The sequence below is a fragment of the Castor canadensis genome, chromosome 6, assembly GCF_047511655.1.
Source record: "Castor canadensis chromosome 6, mCasCan1.hap1v2, whole genome shotgun sequence".
Lineage (NCBI taxonomy): Eukaryota > Metazoa > Chordata > Mammalia > Rodentia > Castoridae > Castor > Castor canadensis.
Window position 1 is genome coordinate 22,123,437 of NC_133391.1, and position 15,442 is coordinate 22,138,878.

Genomic DNA, 15,442 nt, shown 5'->3' on the forward strand with positions numbered 1-15,442 from the left:
AAATAAAAATGCAAGAATTAATTCCCATATTGATTGTGAGTTAACCAATGATGAGATCTACCTATAAGGTACAGAGGCAGAGCCAAGCTACTTAAAATAAAAACCCCTTAGGGAACTAGGGGTGTAACTAAGTAATGAAGTACATGCTTAGCATGCTTAAGACCATGAGTTCAATACTAAAAACCAAAACTTTAAAAAAACCCTTAAAGGGAAAAGGGAAAAGGAGGCAGACATGTCAGAGGTTTGTGAACCACTGTTTTACTGCACATTTGGTTATCTGAAAGACTACTAGCACTTTAGACATTATCATGTCTTTGAAATAAACCTCTAAGGTGTAATGTTTTAGGTTGGTCACTGAATATTTCTAATGTCTCTCTTTCTTAACCTTACTCTCTTTTAACCATAATTCCTTCCATAGTACTCACAGATCACTAACTAATTGTGGATGTATGACTTTTCAACTGACGTGCCCCTCTCCCCATCCCAGGCTCATCATCCACTTTATATTCAGCTCACATGTATTTTCCTAATTATTTCAAATTAAAGTCTGATGTATAGACATCTGGTAGCATTTGCAAGCCAAAAATGGGAGGGGGTGAGAAAGTTATCATTTTAAAAAATAAGCTATTTAAATTTGTTTTGAAAGGTGTCGTTTAAGTGCGTAATTTCAATATTGAAAAAGGGCTCCTCCTAGTATTCTTGTTTGGAAATGTTTACATATATTCTACTTATATATGATATTTTATAACTTAAAATATGGCAGTGTAATTAAGCCACAAACACATACTATAATTACAGTATCAACTATGTTTTCTTTTAAGGTCTACATACAAATTTACAGTTACATAAAGTACTTTTAATACAAAGTAAAATATCTGTGGCTATTGGAGTGAATGAATTATTAATAATATTTAATTATTTAAAATTTTTTCTCACTTTTTAGAAAAAAAATTCAATTAGTGATTTATACTTTAACACGTTTTGTCAGGAAAATGAAACCAAATTTTATATATTTTATGATATTCTGATTAAATTCCAGTCCATTTAATTTAGGCAGCATGTTTAATGATTTGTTAATCAGGTTGGTGGTATTTTAAGTTTTTCTTTTACAAGTTTTCTACTTCTGAGTCTGAGATATTTTTTCTTACTTACACTAAAATGCACACATGGCACAGCACCCTTGTGTAATCCAGTTTTTGCTTTTCTTTTCCATTTTCCAGCAGGAACAGATATTCTGTGGCTTATGCAGCTCAAAAGCCTTGGCTACTAAATGCAACAGTAGAAGAAAACATTACCTTTGGAAGTCCTTTCAACAGACAGAGGTAATTTTGCCCATCTAAAATTGAGAAATGAAACAACAGCTCTTTCTGATGCATCAGTGTGGTCCACGATTTCTAGAAGATTTACTCCTGAGATTCCCTTCCTTCTCTGCCTGCCCCATTCCCATCCTCCTCACCAAGTCTTTTTGAGTCAATTTTAAGAAAAGCCTCATTTGCAAGTTTCAGTCTCTCCTATATACTTCCTGAGACATCAGTGCACCAAGACTAGATAACAGCAATTGAGGGTGTATGTGTGAGGGAAGATGGTGTTTCTTAGGTTAGATAAGGAAGGAAAACTCCGAATAAGTGACCAAAGGAGGGTGAACTGTGAAGAGAAGAATGTGGGACTTGAGGCATCTGGTGACTAAGAGCAGAGAGAAAGTGCCCATCTCTTAACCATCCTTCACTGGAACATAGGAAAATGTGACCCATTCCTTGGGCCACCTTACAAGGGTGGGATTTAAGACCCTAAGCTGGAGTCTTGAGAGTACAGGAGAAATAGGCAAGGGGGGAGGCACAAAGGAGAAGGAGGAAAAGCAAAAGGAGACCCCTGTAGATGAAGAGCATGAAGTACCTGAGTCGGCTTGGGTCAGGGGCACAGTCAGGCAGAAGGGATTCAGAAGGTTGAGGTCAGGTTGTGGAAGAGATAAAAGCCAGTTTGATATGATTGAGCATATTCTGAGGGGGCACTGCAAGCCTTAGAAAGAGGTAATAAAGTGAATGTGGTGCTTTGTGCGGCAGTAAAATAAGAATGGGTAGATACAGCTAAAGATACAGGTATAGGTACAGGTATAGATATTGATACAATAGACATATTTTGAACTGGGAGTAAGGAGACATTTAGAAGTTACTTAGAATAGTTACCCAGGTATGTAGTGTGTTACTTGCACCTAGAGGAGACAATAGAAATGTAAAAGACTAGATGGTTGAGAAAAAAATCTAGACTAAGGGTGGCAAACATAAGACAGAAGAGGGAAGAAGAATCAAAATGACTTAAATATTTAAGACTAGGGACTAAGAAGATTAAGAAAGCAAAGCCACTGACATTTTCACCATTTCCAGTCCCAGCCTTGGATGAACTTGAGGTCTGTCATTCCTCATTGATTCTGTTCCTCCTTCCTTCAGTGCATGAAAATGTGCAGGGATGCTCAACGTTGGTTTTGGTATGATGAAACTCCAGTGTTTCTCAGGTGCACACAAGCCTCTTCACCTTCAGAAGTTCCCTCAGCTTCCTTTCCTCATTTTTCTCCCTGGAAGATCAGTTTTCTAGATACAGTTTAAATGTTACCTCCTCTGTAACTTCTCAGGGTTGTCAATCATTTCTTCCTTGTACTTTGCAAGTGCTTTTTACCTACCTCTGCCAATAGCACTGAGGCTCAGTTTTATTGCTTTGATATCATTCTTCTGCTCTAGATACCAGCTTTAATTTTTTTAAGTTAACAGATAAAATAGTCAGCTAGTTAGCATATGCATTACCTGGTATCGCTATGATTTTGGTGGTGAAATTGGAGACCTATACCTATTTATCTCTGTATCCACAAACCTAGTGTAGAGGTTTAACTTAACAGGATTAACTTAACTTCGCCCAGCCCACATTAAAGTGCTCAGTAAATGTATCGTTTCAGCTTCCAAAACCTTAAACTTGGGACTTAGTTTGTGGCCATGTATTAATAGTGATCTAAAAACACACAATTCTTTCTCCCAAAGGTACAAAGCTGTCACAGATGCCTGTTCTCTGCAGCCAGATATTGACTTATTACCATTTGGAGACCAAACTGAAATTGGAGAGCGGGTGAGCTATATATAGTTTAATTAAGCAATGGAAAAAATCTAGAAAAGTCTTCTTGCTGCCGTTAATCCTTAGTGGAGCATCATGAACTCTGAGAGCTTAGGACTTGTGTGTTGTCCTGGTGACAAGTTCTAGGCTGTGAGGACAGGAGTCTTTTGATGCCACTGCCCCTGAAGTATTCATTGAGCAGCCACCGTGCGCTCAGCATCCTGCTGGCCACATGGGAGTTCTCAAAGAAAGTGAAACACAGCCCCTGCCTTTGACCAAATGTATCTTGCTTACTTGGTGCTCGCTTGAATTGCTTTAGAAACTGAGATGGCTTCCGACAGCTTCTTCCACTCTTGTCAACAGCTATTTATTCTTGTTAAAGTGTTCTTTTTCTTCATGTAAACATGTTTTATCTTGACGTCATGTGATTCTGGCCAGCTGAAAAATGTGCAGACCTGCAATCTTTGTAACGTTTTGACCCTCATAGCTATCACATAGTAGGCAAAAGATTCAAATGGGTCATCTGCTTTGACAGTAAGTCAAAGGTGTTATTGTAGGGGTGTTATTGTTCTCTACATACAACAGCTGAGAAAACCAAGACTGGGAGAATTAAGGAACTTGCCCAAATAGAGCATTCATGACGTATTTGGGATTACTCTGATCCTGTCACCTTTGTCCTTAGTGATCACTCTTTATTGCAACATCAGGTAGTGTTTAAGAGGATTAACTTAACTTCCCTGAGCCTCGGTTTCCACATGTAGAAAAGGAGGACAATACTTATATATTGGATTACTATGAGGTATAAAAGAAACAAGAAAAGTAGAGCCATTTATTCAAGCCTGGCACAGGAGGAAGTGCTAGGTTAGTAATATTTCAAATGTATAATTAACACTTTATTGTAAAAGAACATTGGTGTACAGTTCCATTTAATACAACTTATCAAATTTAAGAGGAATGTGTTCAGTAAATGACAGACACATTGGGGAATTGCTTGCAGTCTTTCACACTCACAAGTGTTCTAGATAATAATACTTCTGTACAGTAGTGCTCTCTATCCAAGAGAAAGGAGGATTGATGTTCAGAGTCAAAAACTATCCTGGTAGAATCCAAGCATTGACCATTAGAGAATTTTCTACCTTTCTTACCAATGTTACCACAATTTAATTAACAAATTACTGGTAATTAAAAATTAGAGATATTTGTAGTTTAAAATTAATTTTCTCTATCAGATTCTTAACTAATGTGGAAAAATGGATGTTTCTTTGCCAGGGCATCAACTTGAGTGGGGGACAGAGGCAGAGAATCTGTGTGGCAAGAGCTCTCTATCAAAATACCAACATTGTCTTCTTGGTAAGAATATGGCCTTTACTTTTATTTCTATTTTGTTTTCCCCCTCTGCACAAATGAGTCTTTAAAAAGACAATTTCACTAACTTGAGGAAAGGTGGTTTAATTTTTTATTATCATATTATTGTTGTACTGGGGGTACATTATGACATTTACAAAAGTGCTTACAATATATCATAGTTGAATTCACCTTCTCCATCATTCTCCTTTATCACCTCCTCCCCCCATTCCTGGAATAGTTTCAACAAGTCTCATTTTTCCATTTTCATACATGAATGCATAATATTTTCAGCTACATTCAGCCTCCTACACCCTTTCCTTATATCCTCCCCCTCCCACTGGTACCAACCCCAGTCAGGACCAGTTTTACCTTTCTGTTCTCCATTTTATAAAAAAGGCAATTTTATTTAAGATAATTATCAGGGAGTTTCCTTGTGATATTTCTAGGTATGTGTATATTATAACCTGGAGTCCATAGGGGAAAGAAATCCTTACAGTACAAATCAGTAGAAGATCAGCTTAGGAAGTCAAGATTTGGGGAACCAGTCTTTGTCCACATAATTAAAATAAAAATTACTGGGGTGACTCAAATGGCAGCTTTTCTGAGTTTTTCTATCAGAAAGACCATAAATGAGGAACATGAGTGATGCCAGGTCAACTGGGTAGGATCATAGGTTTCTCTTTTATATTTCATGACCAAGAGAGAAGAGCCAGAAAATAGTTCTTTGTTGGACATAGGAATAAGTAAGCACAGCACCCCATTCCAGTGACAGATGATTCAGGCTTTCATTAGATTTGCCTGTGATGCTTCCTAAAATTTTAGAAATCTTGGTCCTACCCTAGACCTTCTGAATCATAATCTGTAAGGGAAGAGCACCATGGATGTGTCTCATGATTTTCCTGGCTAATAACTTCTTCTACCCATGGGCCCATTAAATTTGTGATTTCGGTCTATTTTTGCTACTTCAGGGGAAAGAAAACAAATAACTTAGTGTACAAGTAGAGAATGTATGTTAAAGACCAGCAGAGTATGAAAATACATCCTTCTCCTGCTCCTCTTTCTGTGTAACTGTTAGCCATTTGTAAATCTGGCTCCCTTTAAAGTCTCCATTCTATATTATCTCTAGAACCTTTTCAAAATAGGTTGATTTTGGAGTTCCCACTGAATTTGGAACTCTTGTTAGTGAGAGTAGACTGGGACATCCTGGAAGTTCGCTTCAGGTTAATCTTTCTAAGAATAGTTGTCCCTACATTTTCCCCAAAATCATAAGAGCCATCGTAGGATCTAGCAGTAACCTATGTGACTGGAAATCCTTTATATAACCATCAGAAATGAGGTCTTAGAACTCATGACTGAGCTACCTGAGAATCACATGACTTGAAATCGGAACAATCCAAGGTCCTCTAGGATTTTCTACTCCAGTTCATTCCACTGCCTCCATTTAATGACTGATATAACTTCAGTTGGGAAATCAGAGAATCTCTTCCTTCTCCCTTCTTTCCTTCCTCTTGTCTGCTTCTTTACTTTCTCCTTCCTTCTTCCTTCGCTCCTGCTTTCCCTCCCTTCCTTCCTTTCCTCCTTCTTTTCCTTCTTCCTTTCTCTGTTCTTTTCTCTTTTCCATCCATCAGTGATGTTCATATTTCCATCTTCTGTCCAGGTGGAGGAAGCAAAGGAGAAAAAGTCAATTCTCGATTTTAAGAATCTTGTAAGAATAATTGCTTGAATGTTTTTACATTTTCCTGTAAACAAACTTTGTCATTTTACCTTAATACAAAATCAAAGCTAAATTATTACATCTTAATCATGTATCAAGGATATTAGCTATTCTTTTTTATTATTATTATTATTCATATGTGCATACAAGGCTTGGGTCATTTCTCCCCCCTGCCCCAACCCCCTCCCTTACCACCCACTCCACTCCCTCCCTCTCCCCCTCACCCTCTCAATACCCAGCAGAAACTATTTTGCCCTTATGTCTAATTTTGTTGTAGAGAAAGTATAAGCAATAATAGAAAGGAACAAGGGTTTTTGCTGGTTGAGATAAGGATAGCTATACAGGGAGTTGACTCACATTGATTTCCTGTGCTTGTGTGTTACCTTCTAGGTTAATTCTTTTTGATCTAACCTTTTCTCTAGTTCCTGGTCCCCTTTTCCTATTGGCCTCAGTTGCTTTTAAGGTATCTGCTTTAGTTTCTCTGCGTTAAGGGCAACAAATGCTAGCTAATTTTTTTAGGTGTCTTACCTATCCTCACCCCTCCCTTGTGTGCTCTCGCTTTTATCATGTGCTCAAAGTCCAATCCCCTTGTTGTGTTTGCCCTTGATCTAATGTCCACATATGAGGGAGAACATAGGATTTTTGGTCTTTTGGGCCAGGCTAACCTCACTCAGAATGATGTTCTCTAATTCCATCCATTTACCAGCGAATGATAACATTTCGTTCTTCTTCGTGGCTGCATAAAATTCCATTGTGTATAGATACCACATTTTCTTAATCCATTAGTCAGTGCTGGGGCATCTTGGCTGTTTCCATAACTTGGCTATTGTGAATAGTGCTGCAATAAACATGGGTGTGCAGGTGCCTCTGGAGTAACCAGTGTCACAGTCTTTTGGGTATATCCCCAAGAGTGGTATTGCTGGATCAAATGGTAGATCAATGTTTAGATATTAGCTATTCTTGAAGATTTATGGCAACTGCAAATTGTCCTGTGTATATAAATTACTATATAACTTACAAAAATACATTCAAACAAAAAATATATTTCTTAATCATATTCATCCACTGTAGAAGAGAATGTATTCATCAACACTGTGTGGTTGTATATAAAAATAAATGATATACTCTTGAAAATGGAGAAATAACCATTCACTGAATTTGACAAATTGTCCTGCTTTCTTTAAAGGAAGTATCTTCCCAAAATGTTAGTAAATAAACTGAATCTTGAGGCATAATTCTCAATCCATCAAAAGATGAACTGCATTGAACTGTTGTACAGAGAAGCCAGGACATAGAAATAACAGTGGTCATTATAAATGACTTTCTGTGATCTAGGCATGATTCTAAGTTCTTTATACACATTAACTCACTTAGTTCATACAATAGTTCTTTAGAGTTTTGCATTGCTGTTAGAGTTATTACTGGTATATGTTGATGAGGACAACAAGATCACACAGTAATAGTGAAGCAGGGATATAATTCTAGGGGGCTTGATTTCATAGCTTGTACTCATCACACTATTCCTTATTAAAAGACACCTGGAGGACACTAACCTCTTACCATATGTGTTAGAGGAAGGACCACAATATGAGTCTGCCACAGGACACTTGAAAATGGGTAATAGAGGTGTTCACTCCATTGTTTTATTACCGTTGCAACAATCTGATGTACTTCATCATAGGTCCCTGTATTATCCCCTTTACCATGAAGTAGCAATTGGAAACATGGCCCAAGGCAGAGAGTGGTTGTAACTACAACTGGGTTCCTTTAAGACTATGTACTCTCCATTATGCCTTGCTATATTTAAAATATTTAAAGTCAGAATCTTATGGAAAATCAGACTAAATTATTATCTTCCTTTTTCTTTGTGAAAAATTCTCATAAAGCATTTTTGTAATGGTTTGGTCTACATAACAAATGATTCTTATGGTTATATTAGAGTCAGATGGTTATGTCAAAAACAACAGGGTTATCTGTATGATAGTTATCTGACTTTGAAAAACTATTTATAGTGGAAGACTGTGGTAATTAAATCCTTGCTACATTATTACAGATGGAGATGGAGAAGCTTATCAGTGCAATCCTGAAACAGTGAATTTCTTTATTGTTATGAAAACACTGTTCTGTCCTTCATTGATTTATATTTATACCTGAACTTGCTGTGTTAAGTAATTCAGAAGTCCCATGTTAACTTTTGTGTTGAAAGAAATTCTACAACTTATACAAAATTCAATAATTAGAAAATTAAAGTAAGAATACTTTGTTTTTATTATTAAAATGAGATAAACAACAACTAAGGATGGAGTCTGGTAATTTGAAAAGCAACTCACCAAGAAGTAGATAATCATTTCAATCTATACATAGTACTTTTTGGAATATGTTGAAAATAATTCACGTCCACTAAAATGACCTGAAGGATCTGAAAGATTTTGACATATTTTCCATCTCATCCAAAAAAATTTCTGGACAATTAAGATAATTGTCAATTATGTTTCATTATTTTAAAATATAAACATACATACACGTGGAGTAAGATATATATATGCATATGTTTATATATGTGTGTAGGTATGTGTATATGTGTGTACATAATGATGATTATTTTGTCAACTGTTACATTTTCCAGAATACCCCAAAATTTATTTGGCTTAAATAAATGATATAACTGGAGGTATATTTCTGTTGCTAAATGTATTTATAGATAAAGCCACTTGAGGACATTAATTATATCACCTATTTATCTGTAATTATGAGATCTAGAAGAAAGATTTTAATTCTGAATCACCCATTAGTGGTCCACATACTTTATTAATATTCCCTTTTTATCAGGTTTCTCCTAAATGCTTTAGTGAAATCACATTGCTGATAGTTTTGGTCTATAAAAGCAGAGACTGACAGAAAAATAGGAAAACTATTGAGCGAATCCCAGTCTATAATAACTACATTATACATGTATTCTAACTTCTAGACATAACTTCCCTCTCAATAGAAATTGCTTTTATTTTTCATTGTCTGGATAGTTAATCAATCCAGTTCTTCCATATAGAGAATAGGATTGTGTTCAAGTGTTTCAAAAATTTCCCGGAATTCTCATTTCCAGCATCTCACAATATAGCCTGTGTGAGGTAGAATGAGAAACTAGCTTCTTCTTTCTTGGGCCTATACAGCAAAGCAGGAGTTTGTTTGTGCACTTTGTATATGGAGGAACAGCAGAGAAATAGGTGTGGCTAGAGAGCACACAATTTCAACCACTATCTCCAGTTCTTTACCCAAGCCTGTGTCATTTTTACTGCTTTATTTCTTGAACAATCCCTCTGCCATCACTAGACAGTGTATCTGCAGTACCACTATCCCTGAAGGTCCCTTTATCTTAAAATTTAATATCAGGAAACATTATATTTTTCTTCAGCAGTTTCTAGCTTTCTTCTTTCAATATCAAATATGAAGCCATATAATCTAAAGCTCTTTGTGAATATTATAGGAATAAAATGTACATGAAAATTGCCAATAGGTAATATCTTCACTAATTTCTTAAATTGTTCTTTAAATGTCTTAATCACTTGGTGCATGAAAACATTCTTTCTTACCAAAACAACCTATATTAACTCACTGTTACACATGCTATTTTTGTATCTGATGATCATGACAGATTATAATTATCTACTGTCTGTTATGTACCTGGTACCATTCAAAACATTCAGTATATATGATGTGATTTGATCATGAGGACATCTCCAATTGGTAAGTCTTGCTGTGGTACAATTAACGTTTTCTATGCCTGTTGTAGTTATCCAGAACTCAACTATTCCAATTACCTTTTCATTCTTTTTTTTTTCGTTGCTGAACTTTTAAGAATCTCTAAGAATTCATGCCACTTAGAATATTGTTCCTTAATGTTAAAGTATGAAAACTCCATTTTTGAGTTAATATCTTTCTCTGATTACTTAAAGTCCAAAGTCTGACTTTTTTGTATGTTGGATTTGGGAGGTCATTGGTCCTTGGTTGTTTGTACTTCTACTCTCTAGAGGAAGTGACTTGCATAAAGAGTATGGGAAAGTGTTCATCTTCCCTCCACTTTACTTGCCTGCAGGATGACCCCTTCTCTGCCCTCGACATCCACTTGAGTGATCACTTAATGCAGGAAGGGATTTTGAAATTTCTCCAAGATGATAAAAGGACACTTGTTCTCGTGACTCACAAGTTACAGTATCTGACACATGCTGACTGGGTGAGAGTTTTCCTGTGTTTATATGACAGTCATATAGTAGAGATATTAAGAAATACTTTCTGAAGTAAAGTTAATTCATTTGGTCACTTAAGGCTTTTAGTCACATTTTTGCTAATATGTGCTTTCCTTAGATCATAGCCATGAAAGATGGAAGTGTGCTAAGAGAAGGGACTTTGAAAGACATTCAAACCAAAGATGTAGAACTTTATGAACACTGGAAAACACTTATGAATCGTCAGGATCAAGAATTAGAAAAGGTAAACACTCGGTTCACAAGAGTCCAAAATGGGCTATATAATTACTAGAATGATTTTAAATGAGTATTACATTGAATGCTTGATTATACAATGCTCCTTATCTGAAATCCAAAATAACTCTGTCTTTACATATCAAGATAGAAGCAAGATGAACAAGTTACTTCAAGCCTATGATAGTCTAATGATGTCTTTTGGAGCAAGTGCTGTCAGGTTTTTGGAGGATTTTCATTTGAATTTGAACATGTTGCAATTGTATGTATGACTACAACTTGGACAGACTGCTTACAGAAACATGTAATTTCTAAATTTTGTCCCTGTTTCTTAACTTAATCTAATTTTTCTTATCTTTAATATGAAGATATTTTCACTCACTGCCATGGGCAAGACATAGGCCAAGATGATTTTGAAAGAAGGAATTGTTGTGAGCTGTGAGTGAAGTTGGAAGGCATGTCTGGAATAGAGATGGGGGTGAAGGAAGTTGATAAAATAAAAATAAAATTTTAGATTTTTATAATTTTCTACAATCCAAAAAACCTTTTTGTAAACACAATCTCACTTAAATCTCACAAAATGTTTGAGAAATAAGTACAGAAAATATTACCTCACTTCTTAATGATGAGAAAACTGAGTCTCCGAGAGGTTATGTGGCTGCCCTAAAGTCGTACAGGATGAATGAAAAGTGGTGCCACTGGGACTTAAACCCAGGTCCACGACCAGTGCAGTTGTGCTAAAATGCCACAGTTATAGCACTAAAGTAGCTAAAGTTACATAGTAAGTGACATGATGACAGAGTTGGAAAATGGATTGAGTACAACTTGTGGTTGAGAAATTAAAAATTGGATTTGAAAAATTTTGAAATGTTTTGCTTTTGAGTTTAGACTAGGTCGTGTCCAGAATGTGGTATTCTTGGCCAGGAATGAGCATTAAAAATGAAATATTTAGAGCAGCAAAACTTAAAATATCAGGAAATTAAACTGTGTTATTTTAGAAAGGGATAAAAAAATCTGTTTCCATAGAGAGAGGAAGACTAAAAAGTCAGAAAAATCCAGTATTTCTCTATCTTGTATGGATTTGTTGAACTTCTCAAAAGTAAACTGCATAAGGAGAAGAATCAAGTAAAATCTATGTGTAGAACAGGACAAGTCACAGAACCATTGAAATTAGAATAGCAGGCAAAAAAAACCCCAAAACCCTGCAAGGTGCAGTCAGCAAGTGCCTGCTTACGAATTGAGCTTTGGTAAAGTTGATTATAAACACAGTGGAATAAAGCCAAGTGACTTTATTTTTAGTGATCTCAATGCCAGGGACAAAGGAATATGATGTAAGCTTAGAAGTGGGACAATTTATGGTTTGCTTTGGAAAGAAGATCTGGAAAAAAAAGAGAGCTGCTGGCTCAGTGTTACACTAATTCTGTTCAGCAAGCCAGGAAGAAAGTCCATCAAGTTGTACTTAGAAATGAAATGGTCACTTGAGATATCATAGCTCATAGTTAAAGACAGATAACTGGGGTGTAAATCAATCAAAGGACATATAGAACAAGTTAGGGGACGGTCAGATTAAACCCAGTCGTGAGGTAGAATGGCTGCCAGGAAAAGCCAGAATGAACAAAGTACCTTCCGAGAACCCCCACCTAGGGACTGAGGGAGGTTACCACCACTGAAGCAAAGTCAAGCACCTGAATTTATCTGGAGATGGAGACAATCATATTGTGGAGAATCTTTGGGAAGTTTCTATAGAAATGGCATTCCATTTAGTTTGTTACAAGGCAGGACAGATCACCTATGGACTAGGGCCAAGTGTGCCTTCCAGGAGATGTTGGCATCATTTGAAGACATGTTTGGTTGTCACAGCTGGGGTGGAAGAGGGAACTAGGATCTGGTGGGTACAAGAGAGGGATGATGCTCCCAGAATTCAATAGGTGCAGCCCCTACCGTAAAGAGTAAGCCCACCTGAATGTCAGCAGAGCCAGGGCTGAGAAAGAACAAATGAAATAAATGCAGAAGGAAAAGGAAACCTGAGGATGCTCAAAACCTCTTGCCACTGGGCTACAGAAAGAGCTGTCACTGTGAGCTGAAAGGTAAACCAAAAATAATAGGTCAAAAAAGATAGTAATGAAAACTATAAAGAAGGAGGAGATGGCATTTTGGGCTTATTTAAACATTATTGAAAATTCTAGTTTGAATGGTGTTGACTATTTTCTTCTGCAGCAAAATAATATATCATTTGATGCTCCCTGCTCCCATCCCCCCAGCCCTCATCTTGGCCTGGTCCAGTAAATATTTATTGGGTAAATGAAACTAAATTTGTGTTTACTTAATCCAAATATCAACACAATTTGAGATATTTAACCTGTAATGAGCTTAGGAAAATTTGCTTCAAAGGTTTTTGTGAGTTGTCTTTAAGTCTTCAAGATAAATCTTATGCTCACATGTAGTGCGAGTTAAACCTGGAGCGAGTCTCTGTTCCAGTGTTCATTTTATTTTGCTCCATGACATGATACACAAAGGAGAGGGATCTTTCCATACTTTGTGGTATATCCAGTCTCATTGACAAAGGTTGGTTTTCATAGAATTATGCAAAATACTGACTAAAGTGAAATTTTCTCTGTAAAAACGCCACAGGAGGCATTTTTGCTTTTGCTCTTTTAACCAAGAATCTAGAAGTCATAGAATCTTTTACCAAGACACACATATTGCATGAGACCAAAGAAACCCTGAAGCTCACCAGCTGAGGACTGGTCACCAAAAGTGTACTGGTTTATGGATATAACTGTCAAACTGTGGTTGTTCTTTTGTTATTGGTGCATGCGAGTAGCCCACACTTTACTGTAGATTTCAAGAACTTCTGGGCGAGTTGTTTGGAGCTCAATCTGCATTTCCCCTGCAGTAGCAGATGTTCTTAGAGTTCCAGACTCAGCTGCAGAACCTGGTTTTACCTACCATGTAGCTGCATGAATAGGATAACCAGGTTCTGAAGGTGGGGAATGGGTTGCTGAGGGTGTGGGAAAGCAAGGCATGGAAAGAATGAAATGTTTCTTCTTTTCCGGACAGAAGAAATCTGCACAAACTCTTGATCACCAGTGTTTGTGATTTCACACTTTTCCTTCTCTTTCTCCATATTTCCTCTTCTTAGGTTTTTTTTTCCCTCAAACCACTAGGCACCTAAGGACCCTCATTGCTTATTTGCTTCAAAATTGCCTACTTCCTTCAAATCCTATTGAAATCCCCTTTTTTTCCTGTATATCTTCTCAGTGAGATGCTTAAGAAATTCATTCTAATACATTTGATAATGGAGGATGCCTGAGAGCAGTTTAGCCAATCCAGACCTGCATGCATTCTTAAAGGAAGATATTTACTAACATAAATGAATTCTTACTTAGAAAAGGTACAGTGCCTGAAACTGATGTAAAAACAAACACAAATCAAGTAGCCGTAGTAGGACTATGAGTTGGGGGTAAGGAAGGGACTCGCTGCTCCTAGGTGGACTGTGTCACATTTTGTTTGCTTTTCCTGGCTTCTCACTGCCCTCCACCTCTGAGTGTGAAAACATTTCCTATAAACCTAAGGATCTCCTTTGATAGGAGTCTTGGGTAGGAGCCGGACTGGTGTAAAACCATTTGTATGTATAGGTCATTTGTTGGTAAGTCAAATCCTTCTACTGTGCAGAATTCCTTGAATGATAGCATAATGTTCACCATAGGATATGGAAGCGGACCAAACAACTTTAGAGAGGAAAACTCTCCGAAGAGCCATGTATTCAAGAGAGGCCAAAGCCCAGATGGAGGATGAAGATGAAGGTAGAGCTGTTTCTTGTATCTGAAACATTTGAATAGGGTGATAGGAGTTTTACCTTGGAATTGATGTGTGAATGGCTCAGTGAGGGATAACAAGCTATGTTACAGGGAGCAAAGAGCAAAAACAAATGCATAATGTTGAAAATGAAAAGTCAAGGCAAGGTGTCAGTTATTGACCATCAACAAATGTCATGAAGTGCGACTATGCGCAGTGTGACTTTCTATGTTTATGCTGAGGTAAGAATCTGGAAATAGGTCTAGATCTTTGTTCAGAAAACAAGACTTTGGGAAAGGACTAATATAATAACCAATTCAAGTTGTTAATAATATGTCAATCCTTCAAAAAATAAACAACCCATGGGAGAACGTGTCAAAGATTCTGTATTTCGTGGATTCGGGAAGTCTTCATGATGGTCTCCTGACAGTATACCAATGAAGGAAAATTAGAGAGCCATTTGTTACGTTTCAGTTTTCAGGATCTAATAGGGTATCATGGAAAAGAGATTTACTGCAAATTTGAAAAATTAGGGAATTACATTGCTGTGGCATTTGTTGCCAAGAAGGTTGTAAAATAAGACACCTCTTAAATCCATAGAGTAAGTGCATTATACTTCATTTGCTATGTAGTTTTTACTTACAACTGCATTTCCAAAGCCAACTGAAAATGGAGAAAATTATAATTTGAAGCTAGAAAACACCAAAATATGCTAAGAATACATTTCAGATGATAACTGTTCTGTTCCAACAAATGCTCATGGAGTGAATGAATGAAGGAATGAAGTAATTTTGCGTTTAAATATCTAAGATTGAAAAGTTGTAGGGTTTTTTTGGGCAGTACTGGGAATTGAACTCATGGCCCACTGGAGCCACATTGTCAGCCCTTTTTTCTTTATTTATTTTTCAGGTAAGAGTCTAATGTTTTATTTCTTGCCTGGGGCTGATCTCAAACACAATCCTCCTACCTTTGCCTCCTGCATAGCTGGAATTATGGAGCGTGTCACTTCTCC

The 15,442-nt window shown here is 36.8% G+C and overlaps 1 protein-coding gene across 15 annotated transcripts in view; it reads left to right on the plus strand.

Annotated features, from left to right (window-relative positions):
* Abcc9 (ATP binding cassette subfamily C member 9) overlaps positions 1–15,442 on the plus strand; it is a 135,159-nt gene that overhangs the window by 72,383 nt on the left and 47,334 nt on the right. For 13 of the 15 annotated variants that reach the window (XM_074075895.1, XM_074075894.1, XM_074075905.1 and 10 more), the window contains 6 exons: positions 1,221–1,322; positions 3,027–3,111; positions 4,366–4,446; positions 10,248–10,385; positions 10,517–10,642; positions 14,342–14,438. In XM_074075895.1, coding sequence (XP_073931996.1) covers positions 1,221–1,322; positions 3,027–3,111; positions 4,366–4,446; positions 10,248–10,385; positions 10,517–10,642; positions 14,342–14,438 — 629 coding nt within the window. The remainder of the gene's footprint in view (positions 1–1,220; positions 1,323–3,026; positions 3,112–4,365; positions 4,447–10,247; positions 10,386–10,516; positions 10,643–14,341; positions 14,439–15,442) is intronic. The other 2 variants (XM_074075897.1, XM_074075901.1) reach the window with 1 other exon arrangement.